Source organism: Uloborus diversus, chromosome 10 (genome assembly GCF_026930045.1).
Source record: "Uloborus diversus isolate 005 chromosome 10, Udiv.v.3.1, whole genome shotgun sequence".
Taxonomy (NCBI): domain Eukaryota; kingdom Metazoa; phylum Arthropoda; class Arachnida; order Araneae; family Uloboridae; genus Uloborus; species Uloborus diversus.
In genome coordinates, this window is record NC_072740.1 from 23,793,213 (window position 1) to 23,814,073 (window position 20,861).

General features: G+C 33.2%; 1 protein-coding gene across 1 annotated transcript in view; it reads right to left on the reverse strand.

The window, feature by feature from the left end:
* Positions 1-967: 967 nt before the first annotated feature.
* Positions 968-20,861, reverse strand: part of LOC129231689 (peroxidase-like) — a 113,246-nt gene continuing 93,352 nt past the window's right edge. The window contains 4 exon segments of the mRNA XM_054866052.1: positions 968-1,052; positions 4,549-4,657; positions 11,978-12,147; positions 15,774-15,976. Of these exon segments, the coding sequence (XP_054722027.1) occupies positions 968-1,052; positions 4,549-4,657; positions 11,978-12,147; positions 15,774-15,976 (567 nt within the window).

Genomic DNA, 20,861 nt, shown 5'->3' on the forward strand with positions numbered 1-20,861 from the left:
TCAACACAACAAAGGACTTATAAAAATGTTACATAAATACATGGAATATCTATTATTTTGAGTGCCTATTAAACAAGGGACTCATCTATAAAAGTCACGTCTTTACAACTCTAAATTAGAGATTGGTAACATTATTTATCTCCACAGAATATTTAAAAGTGAGATACATGAATGACATAAAATGGACAGACAGTTTTAGACGAAATAGCTGATGACTGCTCAGAATATGCTTTTCACATTTCTGAAGTTAATACATTGCAAAATACTCACAATTGCTAGTTTATGAATGCAATTTTGGTATGATAATTTTTCAATGCTCATGAACAGGTTTTTCGAAATTTCGGAAGCAACGAATTTAAATGAATGTTCAAAATATTTTTTCATGCGCCTAGAATTTATATCTGGTTAAAGACTTACAAATGCTAATATATGAACGTAATTTTGAATTTTGTATTGCTCATGAAGCATGTTTTTCAAAATTTCAGAGGCAATGATTTTAAGTGTTCAGAATATTTTTTCATACTCTTCAAGTTAATACGTTTTTAAATATTCACAATTGCCCGTGAACGTGTAATGTTGGTATGATAACTTTTAATTGTTCATGAAGCAGGATTTTCAAAGAGGCAATGATTTTAAATGAATGTTCAGAATATTTTTTCATATTTGTTTCCTACCTTGTTAACTCACAAATGCTAGTTTGTGAACGCATAACTGGTATGATACGTTTTTATTGCTCATGACGTAGGCTGTGGATTTCTAAAAGTTTTTTTTTCATATATAGGATGTTTAAAATGAGTAAAAAGTTCCTTCGTGTCATCTGAAAAACTTGGCTTGAGGTTAACACCTCACTTCCAGAAAATTAAATAAATCTATGTACAATAGCCCTGGTCCCTTGTTGATTGTCTTCACAGTGGGATTCGGGATAATCACGGAATTATCATTAAAATAAATCTGAAATATCTAAGGTTTATTTCTTATCATAACTGTTGTCTTGCCATTTCGTCAGGTCCATATGAGGGAAATGATGACTGTTGCATTCTACTAAAGGATTTCTGTAAAAGAAAGAAAGAAAAAAACAACAACATTATATTAAAAAAAATAATGAAATAAATACTTAAAAGTAATTGAAATGTTAACTGAAATTATTGGAGATATTTAAAGAAGTATAAAAACTTTCATAGTACAGTATATTTTGTACGGCACCGCAATTGTTTTGTCAACACTAAAATTTCGGATAATGTATAATGTTACGAATTTTTGATAAATGTTTTCTTTAATAGTATCTGAATTAATACTTTTTCTAGTAAATGCATGAAATATGCATTTACAGTAACATGTATATGAAGCGGAATTAGTTATTGGTGTTAAATTGCCTCCTTTTTAACACGTTTTTATTAGCTTCACTTGTATGTTTGTGAGTAACTCTCCTTTGGACAAAGAGCTAGTAGGCTATTACTGTTAGTACATTCCACCACTTTATGAGCGTTCGTGGCGGTCTAAGGCGCGGGTCTTCGCTGACGTCTACCTCCGGGAATCATTGGGCGTGCGTTCTAATCCTGTTTACACCGAAATTAAATTTATAATCTTGCAACTCAATTTTCGCCCGCTTTTTGTGATCGGACTCTTTTAAAATTTTTAATGCAACCTCAGGCTCAATGACAATGCAATATTCTATAATCAAATTAATTTATCAACGATAAGTTATTAGTTTATTCTAATTAACACGCTTTTATTAGCTTGACTTGTATGTTTGTGGGTCCAACTTTCCTTTGGACAAATAGCCAGTGGTTTATTAGAATTACTTACAACGTAAAAATCAGAGCTGCGGAGTGTAACAATGTTTGCACATGAATTTACCAGAACGCGAACACACGCACAAAGATTTCATTTAAGAGTTGCAAGTGTTAGCAATATTTAGTATCTAAATCTTATTTAAAATAAAATAATAGTTTAAAAAACTAAAAAAAAACACGCTTTTGTAGCAAAATGAACTAAAAAGTAAAAAATAAAATAATAGTTTAAAAACTAAAAAAACACACTTTAGTAGCAAAGTGAACTAAAAAGTTAAAAATAATCTTTGGATGAGAAGTACATAAAGTAATTACCAAACACTTAATATTACTGTAATAAAAAAAGGGCTTCTTATCAGTTGTCTTAAATTTCTTCCACTTGTTATCCATGCAAAAATGTAAATAGGCAGCTCCCCACGCTTTTTTTATTACAGTAAAATTAAGTGTTTTGTCAATTACTTTATATACTTGTCATCCAAAGATTATTTTTAATTTTTTAGTTCACTTTGCTACTAAAGCGTGTTTTTTTTTTTTTAGTTTTTTAAACTATTATTTTTTCCAAATATTTTCCTTGATAAGATAAGCAGGAATTCTTAGTCAGACACTTTAAATCAGGGTTCCCAACCTGGAGGCTGCACAGAATTTCAAAGGAGGCGTGAAGATTTTTAAAAATAAAATTAAAAAGGTGAAACTAATTATAATTTGCGCAGTTTCATGGTCACATATAGTTATTTTCGACTTTTGTTTAAAGGTTTTTAGTGCGAGCTTTCGTCCATCCATCTCTGAATCTGAATTTTCAGCATTATCATACATAAGATCAAAACATCGTGCAAGGTATTGAGAATTACCAGAGGTCGCTTTGTCGCAATTACAACCAAGTATTCAAAAGTACTAAACTTAAAAAAAGTACCAAGTATTTCTTTTTAATGACTAACAGAGGTAACGCTCTAATCGGTGTTATAAAAGTGACTGGTATTACATTCTAATCTCCCCTACATCAAGTCGCGCAGCCAGAGGGGAGGTTTTGGGGTCAAAATCCTTCCCACAATCCTTGGTTTTAGCACATATGGCCAATCCTACGGTAATTTATATACATATAAGGACGATATGTCCACCCCCAACCACCCTCAAAATAAAGGTAAATTATGGCTGTGCTACTGCTTACATCCAAGATTACCATAAATTATCTGTATTTAGATCCTGAATACTTTGATTTCATGAGTTCTAATGATAAGTTTCAAAATAATTTTATGTGTTGTAATGATACATTTTACGTAACTTATCGATATTTTCGTTTAATAATCATCTTCAGTTTCAAAGTCCATTTTCCGATTGTTCTATTTGTATTGACCACATAACGTCGATTTTATTTCTTGTACCAAAACTCACAGGCACAAGGAAGGGAAGTCATGACTTTCGGAGCAATATTTTTTAGGCGCAAAAATTCTTCCCACACATTTTTTGTATTATTCAGCTGTGTAAATGAAAGCGTGGAGTTAATAAAACTTTGAAGATGATTTCATAAAAACAATATTTCAAGGCTGATAAAAACTAAAAATGTTAAACATTTCGCTTGTTAAAAAATCCATTAATGAAAAACGTGATAACTGCTAATGATATCGGAAATGTTTTCTGATTTACAGCAAAAGTTTCCGATGATAAAAAAATCCTAAATAAAATAGTACTTTTATCGGTCGTTTGCCTGATGCAGAAATCAAAAATTAAGTCACGAAAAAAGGAAAAAGAATCAAAAGGTGTAGTGCCACCCGATTTCGCACAGCCTCAAAATTTACACTAAAAGCAATATTAGTACTATTTTATTTCGTAAAGGCCAAATGGCAACAGTATAAAATAAGACCTTTTTATCGATCGTCTGCGGAAAAGAAATTACAGCAAATTTAAATTAAAAAATAGATCTTGCTCTTATTTATTATTATTAATACTTATAACTCCTGAGAAAAATGCTGAACGTGTTGTTATTAAGACGTATGCTAATAGATTGACATTCGTCGCTGGTTGAAGGATATTACTTTTTTTTTTTAATTTGAAGAATAATTTTAACTTAGCAAGATAATACCGATTATGCGTAGTTTTTTTATGATTCTGTTTATAGATTTCAATTTACGAAGGTTAGCAGTAGCAAATATATTTACATTAAAGACGGCATGAAGAAATAATGGATAATTTATTCCTGTAGTCAAACCTCAAGAAGGTGTATTCTGCGTTTCTTAAACATTAGCAATCTTTAAGATTTTGCTCTTTTACCTTAAACAATAAATCACTATATGCTGTTACCGATTTATTCCTATTATCAATCACTGTAGAAAAACAAATGGCATCTTACGCAAATCATTTCATTCTTTCGATTTGTATTAAACTTGTAAATGTGCGAGAACGTTTTCACTTCTATATTAGCCAAAGATGTTAATTGACGTTTTAATTAATATGTATGCTAGTTAAATTTTACGAAGATAAGACCAGCAAAATGGACTCAAGGAAAATTTTTGATTTTTCTTCGGTACCTGGTTCGGTTTTTAAGTTTCAACTATTCTCGAGGAGATAATGTGACAGATATACGCACCAATAAAAATAGATTTTTAAGTTTAAATCCAAAAAGATTACTTTGTATTAGAGTAATCACAGTACATTTAACAAGGTTTGTGGTCAAATTAAAGTAATCTTCCCCATACATGTTGTCCTAAAGAGAAAAATAAATTAAGAAAATGATATTGCGTCAAATGTTAGTCATATAACTTACCGAATATGATCACCAAGCATAAATGTGTTCATTGGAATCGTAATCGTATCATCTGTGTTATCACAAACGATTCGTCCGACTTTTACTTTTCGTATCTCTGTTAGCTGATCTAAAATAGGAAATAAATACATAAGTGTTGGCTTTATTAGCTCCATAAGAAAAGTTATAACGTGGAAAGTAAAAAAGTGAGCTATAAGCACTAAGGGTAATTTCGGAAATAAGGAACAGTCCCCACGTTGCCACCGCAAGCGTTTTGTATCGCTTGCGGTGTAGCCGGTGACGTCATTTGCCGGCGTTTGGAAACGCTGCGGTCATTCTCTGGCGGTCGACCCGGTAGCAACCGCTCTCACCGCCTTCTCGAAATGGTTAGCGAGATCACATTACATTTTTGCTTAAACCGTTTGTGGTTCAAGTCTTGATTGCAGTGGCGTAGCTAGACCCGACTTTCGGGGGGGGGGGGGGGTTACTTCTTATATATATATATATATATATATATATATATATATATATATATATATATATATATATATATATATATATATATATATATATATATATATATATATGTATAATCGCTTGGAATTTTCTCCTTTTCTTCTTTTTTTTTCTTTCTCTTCTCTCTTCTTTTTCTCTTTTTTTTTGAGACTAACTTTTCGGGGGGGGGGTTTTGTCCCCAAAACCCCCCCCTTAGCTACGCCCCTGCTTGATTGTACTCCACGTGACACTCCCATCAGGAAAGTAACGTTTTGATTGGAGCGTCGTTTGCTGCTTGAACTAGAACTACAGCGCAGTAACCACGAGCGTTCGGAAACACATCTGTTCTACTAGGCTCACCAGAAAAATACCATAGAACCGCACCCAGATAAGCACGCGGTGTAACCGGTGGATTGTTTCCGAACGCAGCCTAAAATAATTTAAAATCTTTGTCTTAAGTTTCGCCAACAAGCTCCAGATGCCCTCATGTTTTTGACTTAATCGAGCTTTTCTGAATCTAGTTTTGGTATGTTTTTTAAATTATCTTGAAGTTTTTCTTTCCGTGTCATTCTTGTTTGTTTTATTTTAAGCTCCAGATGCCCTCATGTTTTTGACTTAATCGAGCTTTTCTGAATCAAGTTTTGGTATGTTTTTTAAATTATCTTGTAGTTTTTCTTTCCGTGTCATTCTTGTTTGTTTTATTTTAAGATATTGTTTAGCGGTGTATGCAAGGAAAAGTTTGTTGAAAAACTCATCACAATTCTCTTGTAAAACAAGTTGGGTACAGTTCTTAATTTTTCACTTACTCATGGTTCAGTGTTTGGCTTTCGTATCTTAGTCGTTTATAGACATTGAGTCTTGCCCATTTTGAAGTATGTATTTCAGCATGAGTAACAACATAAGCAACATAAGTAGCATGTACATAAATAGCAACATTATTGTAAATGTTATTATGGCTTTTAGTAACTATTATGCGCATTGAATTCTGTGCATTTTGACAGTTTCCCACACTTACTGTATAGTAAGTGTCTTTTGCAGTATGACTCAGTCTATCCAAATACGATTTATGTTTGGGTGAGGGGGAATAAGCCCCCAAACACAAAACTTACAATTGATGTAATTAAACAATTTTGATCAGGTTTAACTTAAAAGTTTTTCTCCTTGACGTCGGTTTGGGCGACGGACTTGATTAGTGCCAAGTTGCTTTCCCCTTTATATTTTTTCTAATAAGAAAATCTTGTGTTTTTAAAGTGACAAAACCAGCATGGTTACGTAGGTTGCGTTCGACGAACCTCACCGGTCGACCGGTAAGTAACCGGTTTCAAACCGCAGCGTTCTATGATCAACCGGTTACCGAATCGGTTACCATTCTAAGCAGTTGATTGGTTGATTGGTGCACGTGATCATTAGCTGTCACGTGATTAACTAACCGGGCGCTACCGGTCGTGCTCGTCGAACGTAAGCTTATATTGTCATCTTTAGAATTCATCTGGCATTCTTTTTTCTTGCTTTCCCCCTTTTCAATTAATTTTAATATTTCATACTTTTTATCAACCTCAAGTTCAACTAACTTTCTTTTTGAAGCCATTTTATGTAAAACTTATAACACAAAAAGCAACAAGCTGGAATCTCCTAGTTCATGAAGGCTGTTGAAAATGAAAATATTCTATCTCTTAATCCCTTGCACCAGAAATAAATAACTTGACTCTTAAGCACAATTCCAGTGCTGCCACAAAATATTGCAAGTGGAAGAAAAGACTAAGTACTTTTCTACTGACGACTGTTTTCATTGAACAGAATACAAAAGACTATCTTAAAAAGAACAAAAGAAAAACAGCTTTAAACACTATGTCATGCTTGAAAACGTTCGACCGGGAAATGCGGAGCAAGATAACTTTTTTGCGGAGCTGCGGAGTTAAGCTATTTTAGCGGAGCAGTTAGCAATCCTGCACCAAAGCATTAAAATTATTCAGGGAAAGCTTTAAAAATAATAAAAATAAAACAAAATAAAATAATTTTCTTGATTACGTTTTAAAAAATAAACCAAGTGGTCAACTTACAAAGGGTTTTTTACAATACTCCAAACCAAATTTGGTGTACATTGGTGGTCAAGATAGACAGGTGGTCAAGTTAGAGAGGTGGTCAAGTTACAGAGGTTTTCCTTCATTATATAAGATAGGACTAATTCCGTTCCCGATAAAAGCGGTCAACATAGGTAGGTGGTCAACTTACAAGGGTAGTCAACTTTACAGGTTTTACTGTATATCATTTGTATTATTTGTAATAGGTTGTTTGTTATTACTTTGGAATAGAAAGGATTAGCGAGACCATGCCTCTTACTACTCGGTACTTCCTGGCAGATTCTACCTATTACAAATTATACAAATGATGTTTCGCTTCAAGGTCATCCGCCTTCTTTTCGTTGTCAAGCTTTACTTACCCAATGTTTTTTTTTTTTGGATGGTGTAATGATTGTGTGCTTAGAGTGTAAAAATGAAATACATGAGTTTGTTCACAATTGAGATAGCATATCCACCAAGTTTAAATGAAATACATGGAGTGTAAAAATGAAATACATGAGTTTGTTCACAATTGAGATAGCATATCCACCAAGCAAAAGGGATGGTTCTCGGGGCCATGCCTTCCCCCTCCATTAACGCGACAGAAGATCGTTTAAAATTGTTTTATAACTAAATTACCACACATTGAACATTTCGTAGAAGTATTTTTTTTTCTTCAATTTTTGTAATGCTTTTATGCTCAAAATTTCTAAAATATACAATGAAATATAGTTTTTAAAGTACACTAGGCACTAGCAATTAAGTTCATTTTCCTGTACTAAGATTTAAAAAGTAAGCATTACTGATTTTTTTTTTTTATATGCTGCTGTAAATACTTTCTGAAAAGCATATAAAAGGCAAAAATACGCATTTCAGGAATGTTTTGTTTACCAGCAGAGAATATAAGGCAAAAAAAGTAATATCTTCAAAATTCAAACAGCCGATATTTAATGATTTAACCCACATAAAATTACCTATCTGTGCCTATATTCCCTATTATACCTACGAATCAGTGCATCACAGCAGTTCTTTGAATTCCTTATCATTTTTGAACATAATTGAAACAGTATAGTACACATTCAAAATGAATTTAATACATGACTCTGAATTTAAAAACAAATGATTGCTTGTAAAAAAAGTAATTATAAATAGTAGAAGTGATTTCTGTTCTGTTGGCACGAGGGGTGTATGAGATAACTATGAATAAAATAGTAAATATATTTCACTGCTTTATTCCTTCAATCACTGACTTATGAAAATTAAAGAGTTCGTAATTCCTTGTACTAATAAATAGAATTTTTACAAGAAAATGTGTTTTATGTGGTGCATGTTTGTAAGATAAACATTGTACTACTAAGACATAAATAAATACCTTTGTGCTGAGAAATGACAGGAAATATCCAAAGAGCTTTTACCTGATGTCTTTACATCCAAAAACTCATAAATGTAAATTGAAAAAGGGGTTCCTGGAAACCGCGAAACACGTGTATTCAGTGATTTGTTTATCTGTGTTAAACAACGTTGGATATTTCTTGTCATTGTACTACTAAAAAACTGAATTTTTTTTTTTAAATTGAAAATTGAACTTCATGAAACATTGAATGCTCAAGTTTAGCAATTTAGTTACTTTTGCTGAAATCTTCCCGGTGAAATGATTTTCTTTTATCAGCGTTACTGCACAGATCATATACAAATATACAGCAAAGTGTCGCTCAGGGTAGTAACTAGATTTTTATTTAGAGGAAAATTAAAATTTTTGTGAGCGTAATACTCGTAAACCTGTGCGAAAAAAAAAAAACTCATTTTTGAACTTTTGCGTAATTTACTTACTCAGTACCTCAACAAAATATTCGTTCTTTTACCATTGCCAGAATTTTCGAATTTCCAACTTCCTAATTGTTGTACGTTCTTATGTACGTTAATTGTTGTACGTTGTCTTATGTACGTTCCCTTAATTCTGTACCTCTGAGCCAGAGGAACGTAAATCACGTGATAATTTTACAGTAGAGAGGAGAATTTTTGATTGTTAAATACGTTTTAAAGCTTCAAAAACAGATTTATTGCTTTTAAAAATAGCTTTAGAGTAACTAAACTAGAAATTAATACTGTCGTGTAATAAAGGGCAGTATGTGCAAATTCTTCATTTTTTTTCATCTGTTGTACTTTAGCTGTTTTGTAAAAGCTTGCTTATTTGGTTTCCGCTAAAAATGAAGTACGAAAGAAAAACGTCAAATTTCAATGTTGTTAGTAAAGAATCGAAAACGCATTTCTTCAAACATCGCAAAAACTCAATTTTTTTATTCAATTTCAAATCCAAGTGAGCAGAGCACTGATCAATTACCAAAATGAATTTTCATTTTTGACAAGCGCATTTTTTCTATCCAATTTTTGAAGAAAATCTTCAAAAGGGGTCGAGCCATCCATGATTTCTAATTCGAAGTGCAAATTCGTGATTTTACACAAGAAGTGGCTTACAAAGTATTGCACTCAACAAAACACTATTTTTAGCCGACTTCAAAAAGGAGGCTGTTATCAGTTCATACCGTATGTATGTTTTTTTTTTTTTTTTTTGTTTGTCCACTCGCAGCGTCTCACCTAGTGGACCGATTTTGATGATTCTTCTTTTAATGGATAGGGGATGGTCCCATTACTTTGTTTGACCATATTTGTTCGTCAGAAAAAAAAGTTATGGTCAAAAAACAGTAAATTTCATGCAATTTCCCTATTAAATGATTAAACATAAAACCCATTGTTTCAACAATTTGGTGCCATACAACAATAATATTAATAGTAATTGTGGTGATAATTTTGAATGGAGGCTTCACTGAAGCAAGCATCAAGTTTCTTCAGTGTCATTGCTCTACAGTGAGGGTAAACCTAACGTGGAAGCGAGGTTTATGCAGTGATTAGGATCTGCTTAGCCTTCACAATGCTACTAGGTTAGGTTTGCTTCAACTATAGTAGTATTTTTATCGTTATCAAGTATGCCAATAACAGATGATTTGGGCTGAGTAAGGAGATACAGGATTGCACAAAAAGCAACTATGCTGTGAAATGTAAATTAGTTAAGGAAAACGTAATATTTAAATGATTATAATTAAATTAACACACAAATGAATTCCAGCGAGGAACAAAGATAAATTTTTATTGTCAATCGCTTAAAGTTTAAGGCGTGTTTTTATTTTTTTAGTATGGAGCATTTTTATGAAAAAAATAAAGTAAAGTTTCGTTATAGTAACTTCTTAATATTTCTGAAATACATTTACACTAAAAAGAATAAAATTAAAAAGAATTGAAAAAAAAAATAGAGCCGACTTCAAAATTGCTCTAAAAAGTGAAAAATAATTTTATTCTTTAAACACCATCGATAATACTTTTAAACATAATTTTTGAAGTTGGCGCAAAAACGATCGATAAAATCATTCACAGCCATAACTCAGTTACATCTATAAATTAAATCAGGCCCAGTTTCTTCACTACCACATGCATTACGCATTGAAGACAGCATATTTGAGTAACGATATAAATGTTTCGTTCCTAACTTTGGATGATTTTTTGATAACAATATGAACGAAGCATAGTTACAATGAATTTTACTTTTTGTTTTTGCGCCAACTTCAAAAATTATGTTTAAAAGTATTATCGATGGTGTTTAAAGAATAAAATTATTTTTCACTTTTTAGAGCAATTTTGAAGTCGGTTCTATTTTTTTTTTTCAAAATTTTTTTATTAAAATGTCATATTATTAGAAAAAAAAATGTTTCATCGTGAACCTCAGTGAGGAAATAAAAACTTCTCCTATATTATGGGAAACGTATGTACATTTATTTTTGAGTATGATGTAATAGAATTAAATAATTTACCGAACAGTTAGAATTTTGCAGACGTGTAGCAAAATATTGTACATTTCACTCCCCGCCGAAAATCATAGGTTTACATTATGTTGCTTTTAAATTGTTTGTTTTCAAGTACTACAATAATGCAGAAGAACTACAATATGTACCAATTATGCAAACTGGTCGATTTTTTTTTATTGGAAATCAATATTGTAACTTTAAAATTTTAAAATTCTAAACTGAAATTTTATTGATGAGCCACAGAGTTCATTACATCGTTTATACGCACTAATTATCTAAACTAACTTTGTGCCAGTATTGTGGCAAGAAAGCGCATTCAATTCAGATTTTAAATCAATAATTATTGCGTTTTTGGGCTCTGCCTATATTGATGCCCTTGAGCAGCAATTTTTAGTTTGCTACATTTGTTCTTTGATTTGGCAACTGATGTTTTTTTAGCATGCTACATTTGTTCTTTGATTTGGCAACAGATTTTTTTTAGTATTCTACATTTGTTGTTTGATTTGGCAACAGATGTTTTTTAGTATGCTACATTTGTTCTTTGATTTGGCAACATATGTTTTTTAGTATGCTACATTTGTTCTTTGATTTGGCAGCAGACGGATGTGAAATAAAAGTTTTCCTTGCTTCTTGTACATTCAGTCAATATTTTACATGATATAAATATTTCTATTTCTATTTCTATTCAAGAGTCACAACTGACTACAACTGTATTATGTCGAGGGATCTGCATACTATGTGCCTTGCCTCCATTATTTTATATACCGATAGATGGCAGCACCATCACCGGATCGGACAGTTAATGAGAATTTAGAACTAGTCCAAGAGCTAATAGCTACCTGGTACTAGCACCCCCAGAGGTATCGTTTCACTTGGAGGACATTGAGACCACGAGCATATTTAACGTCGCCCAGTCCCCTTTAATGACGACGGTGGGTCTTCGACCAGCGGGGATCGAACCCGAGCCCCTCCGGCCCCGAGTCCAATGCCCTACCGATCAGGCTACCACGGCCCTATGATATAAATATATGTATTTACCTGGAGTAAATGAAGAAGGCCATCCGGGATTCTCATAATAAAAGCGGTCTCCCCTCCTTAGATTTGCAAACTGTTCAGCAATGAGACATGATAAAGTTGCCCCAAGAATTGCTCCTGGTAAAGGATATTCAGATATAGCTGCACTCCAAAGATCAATGTCATCTACATGCCTTGGTTAAAAATAAATCATGGTTATGGTAGGTAAGGCATTTTGACAAGGTAACATTCAATATTCAAGGCAAGATAAGCATTAACTTTAAATTTTTGTCTATAGCAGGAGAATATCTGCAATTATTAAGTCTTCTGGTGGCTAGTTGGAATATATTCGGACTAGGTTGGTCTATGGAGTTTAACATTCAGTGGGCGTGGTCATGTCGCCAAGAGAGTTATGTTCAAATATATAAAAATTAAAAACCAAATTTTCAAATTACGGGAAAAAAAGAGCAAATTTTTTCGTGAAAATTTTGCTCCCTTTTAAATGAATTGAGCAGTAACGTCTTTTTTTTTTTTAATTCTGGTTTAAGAATGAAAAACACATTGATCACGTTCTGTACATAACACCTCCGAACAACTGCTAAAAATTAAAAAAATTCCCAGCCTGTTTCATGGTCATCATGGGTAGAGGGAGCATAGTAATCGACATTCTGCTTATAATTTTGCTCCGCCAACAAACTAAATTTTATTGAAGTTTTTCTACAATCCAAAAGATCAGCAACCTTTTATATAAAAAAATAAAATCGTTTATAAGTATTTTTTTTTTATGAATGATTTTAATCTTTGTTAAATTAATGTACGAAGGAATGCATTCTGGTTTTTAACCGACTTCAAAAAAGGAGGTTATGATTTCGTATTGCGGCTTTTTATGTGTGTTTTCGAATCATTCCAAGCCTACTGGACCGATTTGAAAAAAATTTTTTTTTGTTTGGAAGGGTATACTTTCCAGGTGGTCCCATTGTAATTTGGTCTTTATCTGATAAGGGGTCCCGGAGAAATCCAAGAAACTGTAAATTTCATATGTCACGATCACGTGGTTTTGCTGTGATCGGTGTATTTTCACACCTAAGCTTTTGGCTTTCTCTTAAACGGTATTTAATTCTCGCGGCACATGGATGATTAATTTTCGCAACCTGCGCCGCCTGTTAATTATTATAGGTGTTTTTATTATAGGTGTTACTAATGTATCTATTACTGCGTAGCAATGCATTAAATTAAATATATTTTGCTACTTTTATAGTTGGATCAATTTACCTTAATATTTTATTTACTAATAAATAACTTTATTTAGGCACTAAAATATAAAGTTCCTTATGTAATATTCCAGTTTTTAAATATATTTAGTGTTCAATTGAGGGGGAATTGAATACAGAACACCCCTCCCCCACGATTTAATTTATATTCTTCAGTAATATACATTATAACTGTGTATGATTTCTGAAGTTTGACCAATATTCTAGATTTACTATTTTACGATGCCGCCATTTCAATTTGAAATTAGGGTTATATTAATTAGCAGGCTTCAAAAAAAGGAGGAGGTTCTGAACTCGTCGGATTCGTTTTTCTTTTGTACAAAGTTTCATAAATACTCGAAGACACCTGTACCCAGGGGCGTGCACAGGGAGGGGGGACGGACACCTGTTGGCCCAGACCCGAGCCTGAAGGGTGCCCAATATTTTTACAACTAGGGGTGAAATATAGGGGTAAACAATATGGAGAGGGGCCCGGAAAAGTCATTTGTGATGGGCTCCCAAATTTCTGCGCACGCCCCTGCCTGTAGTGATAAGGAAAATTATTTTTTTGTTTGAAACGGTATACTTCCTCGGCCGTCTAATGGTAATCAATTTCAGGTTTGATGAAATTGAAGGAACTCTTCAAATATCATACTCACATTTAAATCGATTTGTACGCTATTAACTTTGTATATCGTCTCACTTAGTGAACCGGTTTTCATACTTTTTTTTGTTTAGTGGTGCTTTTGTTTAGGGGTGGTCTAAGTAGCTGTGTAGGTTTAGTTTTAAAGACTAATTTCGCGTATAGTTAAATTAGTGTTTAATTTAGGATTCGGTGGGTTGTCAGTTACATTATGTAGTTGTTTATGGGAGGCCCCGACTTCAAAAGGTTATTAAAAATTAAGAGATCGTATATAATTAGTTAGGTATTTAAAATAATTCATCGTATATTAATTTTAATCAGTGTTTATTTTATAATTCGGTGTTTAGTTTAGTTGATTTTTGTACTGGAATTGTAAAATACATTTCATTCCTATGTTTGGGTAGGAAATAGATTGTAAGTGTAATCAGTTATTTTTTGCTTTTTAGTTCCTGGGTATTTTTTGAAGGCGTTTTTTTTTTTAATTAAAAAGTAATTTATTATAAACAGTGTTTCGGACAAAACATTGATAGAGGGCGCCGAAGTCAACTAGCGCGTAAGAGAGACTATAAACTTTTAATCATGTGTTTTCTAATGTCTGTGTAAGCACGCTGAGACCGTTTGATCTTGATTTAAATCGAATCATGTAGCCTTAAATCTTCATTAAACTCGAAAGTAAATTAAATTCGTGTAATCATTCTCGAAGTCCATTCTATGTGCCAAATACTTCCTTTCCAGGCCGGTACAGGATGTCTCAAACGGGAATAAATTCAGGTAAGCGCAAATCTTGATTCAACCTCATTCAATCAGTTTCTTTGATCTGAATAATTTTTTAATTCGAATCTTACATAATCAAATAGTTTTCTTCTTTCTCGGAAAAATACTATCAAAATTCAGTAAAACTACTTCTTTCGGAGCTAAATAATTTTTTTCTAACATTACTGGCAAAATGGTTTAAATTTATCTAGTATGTGCTAAGATAAAAAGGAATTCAGTTGTTCAAAAAGTTACCCACAATGGTATCAAATTATGTCTTATAATATTAGAGCATATAATATTTTATCTATAACTTAAAATAACCAAATAAGAAATCACTTATTATTGTTATAATTTTATTTTTTTTAAATTTAAGAATAATAATAGCAGTTGTACGTGAAGAGCTTTTTCAAATACCAAGAAAGTTCATATTAAGTAAAACTGCTTTTTAGATCAGAGTTTATACATGCACATCAAATTTCTTAGCATCTTTTTTTTTTAGTTTCTTCAACATTTTTTTAATTGCTCAAAATTGCTGGAAAAATTACTCAAATCAAAAAATCAAATTTAGGAATCGTGTGTTCTGCCTGAGTTCTTTCAATGTTTCAAATGTTTTGTTCGAGTAGGATTATTCCCTCCGAACTTATTAGGCGTTGGGCAAATAGACCGACGCCTACACATTTCGTCTCATTATCCCACTTTGATACATATATATATTTTTTTACATACTTATTGAATTTTACTTTTCTATATTTTTTGTAAATACTACTTTTGGAGACATTAAAATATCTTTCATGTGTTTTTTCTTTAAAAAAAAAATTTCCCTTCGAGAAAGTAAGCAAAAATGAAGTTTAACAGTTAGGTTTTGGTAAAAAATGACTGGTACTTGTGTGATGCAAAGACATTTAGTTTTTAAATGGAACGATAACAAAATCCCCTAACACTTGTGCTGCACAAGTAATTTATGTAGTTTTTTCTTAAATTCCTTTCAGTACTCATTTCTTTTACGTCATAACATTGCTAGGACAGTTGGTTCTGAAAGTATGTTGGTCACAAATTGTAAACCAAAGTTTATCGGAATCAATTTCAATATTTTACGAACTGCCAATAGCAAAATTTTAATTATTTACAATGAACGTATTTATTTTTCGCAAATTAAGTTCCGTTATCGTACCTGTAAATTTGGGAATAGCGATGAAGAGTTTTATTCGGCAAAATACCGATTAAATCTCGAAAATGCCGAGCTCTTGGCAGGCCACAATACTCTCTGAATTTTGTATAGCCAGGAACACCATGTTCTCTTGCTCGCTGAACGTTCATCGCTGCTAAGTCCATACCAAAGCCATCTCCAGGTTTTTCAAAGAGGTGATTAGTAACCTAAAAAGTAAAATTGTCAACCGTAAGATGACGCTAAAGTTACTTTATATACTGTGTATATAAACCACATAGCCTCTTTTGCAGTAGGTAAAGACATGGAGAAGGTGGTTAATAAAATACGTTTCATTCTACAATTTAATAAAGCAAGATGAATTTACCAGTATTTTCTTTGATAGCAAAGATAACAGAACTTCAACGGAAAGTTCACAAATTTTACCCACTACAAATTCGAAAAAAAAGAAAAAAAGACTGCTAAGGAGCTGTCCATAAATGATGTTTGTCACACAGACCCGGACACACTCGCAGACCCCGCAGCGTTGCGGGGGGGGGGGGGAGGGGGAAGGCACGTCATTAAAGGGCCCAACGGCCCAAAAAATTAAAAGGAAAAAAATGAAAAAAGCTAGCACCAAGATTTAACAACGTTGCAAATAGGGGCCGAGCAGATTTTGTTGCAGGATGCCCAAAGTTTATAGATCCGAAGCCGATGTCACACTTTGAAGGGGGAGAGAGGTATATGAAGTTGTGACAGTTTATGACAAGGGAGAAGGAGGGGGGGAAGTGTAACAGCACGCATTTTTCATAGAAAAATAGCGTGACATGTGGCAACGGGGGGGGGGGGGGGGACAAAAATTTCAAAAAGTGTGCCATTTATAGACTGCCCCTAAGAAGATTTTACTTCTCAGGATATGATTATGCGTCATTTAAAAAGATATTATTTCGTAGAAGATGCTGCTGTGTCTGAATCCAGACACGTTAAATTAGGTTAGATCTATTCTTTTATTGGGTTTGGGGCACAAAAAGAATCGAGGAAAAAAATATTTAATTTAGTTTTGTGGCATAACTGTATGCTGACGTAGTGTGCGAAATAAGAACGAAAGGGAAGAAAGTGTTGGCCTAGATCAGCGTTTTTTAATTTCTCTCACAAAAAGAACCTTTTTTAATATTAACTTTTTTTCACGGAAATCTGGTTTATCTTCAATTGCTTAGTTTAAGTTCAACATTTAAAAATTACTAGATTGTTAACAATTTAAACGAAAATGATTTCAAACAATACATATAGACAGCAAAAAGTAACACAAGATTTCTTAAAATAATTAAATGTCAAAAAAAAAGTTCTTATTATTATGCTGATTTAGTCGTATTCGGAGATCGTACACTGCCAATAAATGGGGTTTTAACCAGGGCTGTGGAATCGAAGAGTCGGACTGATTTTGAGGTAAAGGAGTAGGAGTCGTTAGAAAACATGCGGACTCCGGGCTTCTTTTTTTTCTTTCCTTTTCACTGACACTCCATGCATTTTTGAAAAACTGATTACCAATTGGTTCGATAACATGTGTAAAAAGATACTAATGAGAAAATAACTGCCATTATGGCAATCGGCTAGCTTGAGTGCTTACCGAACTTTCTTTAGCCGTCCTCCAGTTCGCTTGCTTTTTAACTTAACTAATAGCAACTGTCAGCAAACGATTTTGTTGCCTAACATTTTCAAGTAATCACTTTCAAATAAAAATAGAAATATAGTGTTTTGTTCGATCTCAGTTATAAAACAGTAAAAGAAACGCAACAAATTAGTAAGTCGAGGCCCGTAGCTAAGGTTGAAACGTTTAAGGGTGATCGGCAAATTCACAGTTCTGGCGCGAAAGCACGAATCCAAAAGATTCGATGAAATAATTTAGTGTTTTTTTCTTATTAAGACTATTTCTTTAAGCTTGGTTCTCACTAAAAAGTAAAGAAAAAAATAAGTGTAAATGATTTCTTTTACAACACTCAATAACTGCAGTTAATCTTAAAACCTTCATATTAAGGTTAATTCTAAAGCAGCCAATACAATTTAAATTAAAAATTTAGCGAAGAAGAATTGTAGGTATAGTAAAAGCTATTCGTACAAACTCCTAACGTATATATGCCTTATTTTCGTTGAAATTTTATTGACGAAATACAATTCAAAATATATTCGCGAAAATTTTCAGAATTAAAGTATTTATATTTTTTATAAATTCTGAAATTAACTTTGGGTGTCATCTACCAGATGGGTGTCACCCGGGGCAAACCACCCCCTCTCAAGAACTTGGATTTAGAAAAAAAAAAGCTTTTTTCTCCCTCAAGTTACAGCTTTCAAAAATTGAAAGCACACGATTTCATCAATATCTATTTGTTAAACATTAAAAGGGGACAAATTACAGATAATTCTCTTCAAATATTTAAAAGGGATTTCTAATTCATCTCACTTTTTAACTCGTAGCAATTGGAAACTTTGATTTTTAAATTGAATTTCTAACGTTGTATGTGTCTTGGGTTTACAATGAAAAACAAAATGCGAAATTTTCATTAAAAGGAATTAATATTTCAATCTCTGTTTAGAGGTTTCCCCCTTCCCTTGAAGTGAGAGAGGGAGTTGAAAAAACACAATGGGAAAAAAAAAATCAAAAAAAAATCCGGAGTTCGAGTCGGAGTCTCCGTTTTAAAATCCAGGAGTCGGAGTCGGTAATTTCCCTTCCGACTCCGCAGCCCTGGCTTTAACACGGCCTCAGTTTTAATCTCTATCTTATTTTGAAGTTTCCTTTGCTGTTTATTTATAAAATACTAATTAAAAGCTTCACTCAATCCTTATTTTTATCGATTTTAAAAGTAACTAATCCGAATTAAAAGAAAGTGCACAAACAAAAAGTTTCGTGGAACCCTTGTGTGATTTCTTGAAACCCTGGGGTTCCACGGAGCACAATTTAAGAAATACTGGCCTAGATCAACTAATGAGCAGTTCTATGGCAACAGTTGTGTAAATTGTCGCATAAAACGCTCTAATAGGTCCCAAATATATTAAATTCTTATTTCATTGCTTTATGAATGTTGAAAGGTTGTGTAAAGCAGAGATTCAGACAGCTGAACATAAACAAATACGTTTAATACGAAACATGGGGACACACATACAGCAAGACATATAGAAAAGTAGTGAAGACCCTGATAAACATACTGCGGCTCTTTAAATAGAATAGAGGGCAGATTTTCAGCATCCAATGATGTTTCTTAAATAGCAATAAGCTTTCTCCAAAGTCCGATGGTGGATTAAAGAAGAGATTTTGCGAACTCTGTGGAAAGCTGCAAATGTCTCTTCCAATAAGAAGTAAGCACAGTTCTTTCTTTTAAACCAATGGAGAAAGCGATTACATTCAACAATGAAAAAAATAAACTCTACTTCTACATAAAAAATTAAAATTTTGACGATTCCCGTGAAAAATACTTAAGTTTCTTTTGTGCAGTAAAGGATGTATCTCATAAGATATGTCTGTTACTGAGCGAAAAAGTAATATTTAAATACGGCTTCTGGAAATCACCAAATGGGGGTAATTACGTTGTGGAAGTAGAGTTCACGTTCTTAATCACGGGACGCTGGAGCGACCCGGCCGCCAAGGAAACCAAATGCCTACTGCCAAGGAAATCAATCGTCAGTAGCCAACAAAAGCAAATCCACCGCCAAGAAAGACGAAAGAAAATAAACGCGACTAAGTACAGTTTACACGATAGGAACAATTTGGGGTTTTCTGGGTTTTTCACTTCTCTGTATCTCAGCCTCATGAAGATTCCCGGATTTGATTTTTGATATACTCGATCTCTAGTGGCCCCTGACGACGTAAACTAAAATACAATCCCCTGGACCATCAGGGGGAAGAGGAATTTAAGTTAAAAAATCGCTGTTCAAAAAAGTTTTCGCTTTCTTTGACAGGGCTACATCCCAGACGAAAAGAGGAATCAAGCTGAAATTTCGCACACACATTCCTTGTGCCCTACTGATGTGCCTTTTGTGCCATTTGACCCCTTCTCCCTCCCCCTCGTTTTTACCCCCCCCCCAAATGTACCTCTCGGGGTTCTGTCACAGCCCCCCGGGGGGCTATGGTAATTATTTTTGTATACATATTCTTGGGGTGCCATTGAGTACCTACACAAAAATTCAACCCCCCAAGGACATCATGGGCCGGAGTAATTAAAGTTTGAAAATCACTCATTCCCCTAAATTCTTATGTATTTACTCTCAGCTCATAGAGTTTGTTAATCTCTGACTGCAATTGCAAGATTAGAACAGATTTAACAGTAATTCAAAAGTTGCCTTAGGAAATGAAATGCACTCAAGACTGAAACAGATCCAACAGTTGCAACTAGACGTTAAATCGCGGATATCACAAATTTGCCACAGCGGCTGCGCATGCGCACGGACTAAGTTCATTGGGCTTTCTGTTTTAAGATTCCATGTTGTTTGTTGATATTTAAACAGAGAAACAAATTAATGAGTGAGATTAGAATGCTGCCCTCCCTCCCAAGTTTTGCCGATACGAAATTTCCTTCCCCCTGTTTTTCAATTTTGATATATTTAAGGGGAGAAGAAATGTTAAATGTCGGCGCGAAACTGGGGTTAAACCATTAGAATATTTTGCGTGACATATTATCTGAAACAATACGCATATGAATATAATACATCTAACTTTATAATTGAAAGCGAAAAATAGCACTTTTTTATTGGTTTGCTTATCCAATTTTATTATTATTTATTTTATTATCCAAGAAGTTTTCTTTGCAACAAAGAGGATACAAGGATTGCAATAAAATTTAAACGGCCCAATTCTCGCAAAACGAACATAGAATCTTTATGGTCAGAAAATAACTTGATGTAAAATTAAGCTTGCCATATTGTTCCTTAAAAACACAAAACGGCGTTGTTTCAATTGAACATTTTCTGACTTGAAGTTCTGAATTCTAAAAATACAGACAAAGTAATAATATCAATGCAAAAAAGATGTGATAATCTCATCAAAAACAACCCTGTTGTAAAAAGTTCTCCGCCAAGAAAATCTTTAACTTTTCCGCACAAAAAAGAAGGCCTTCATCCTAAACC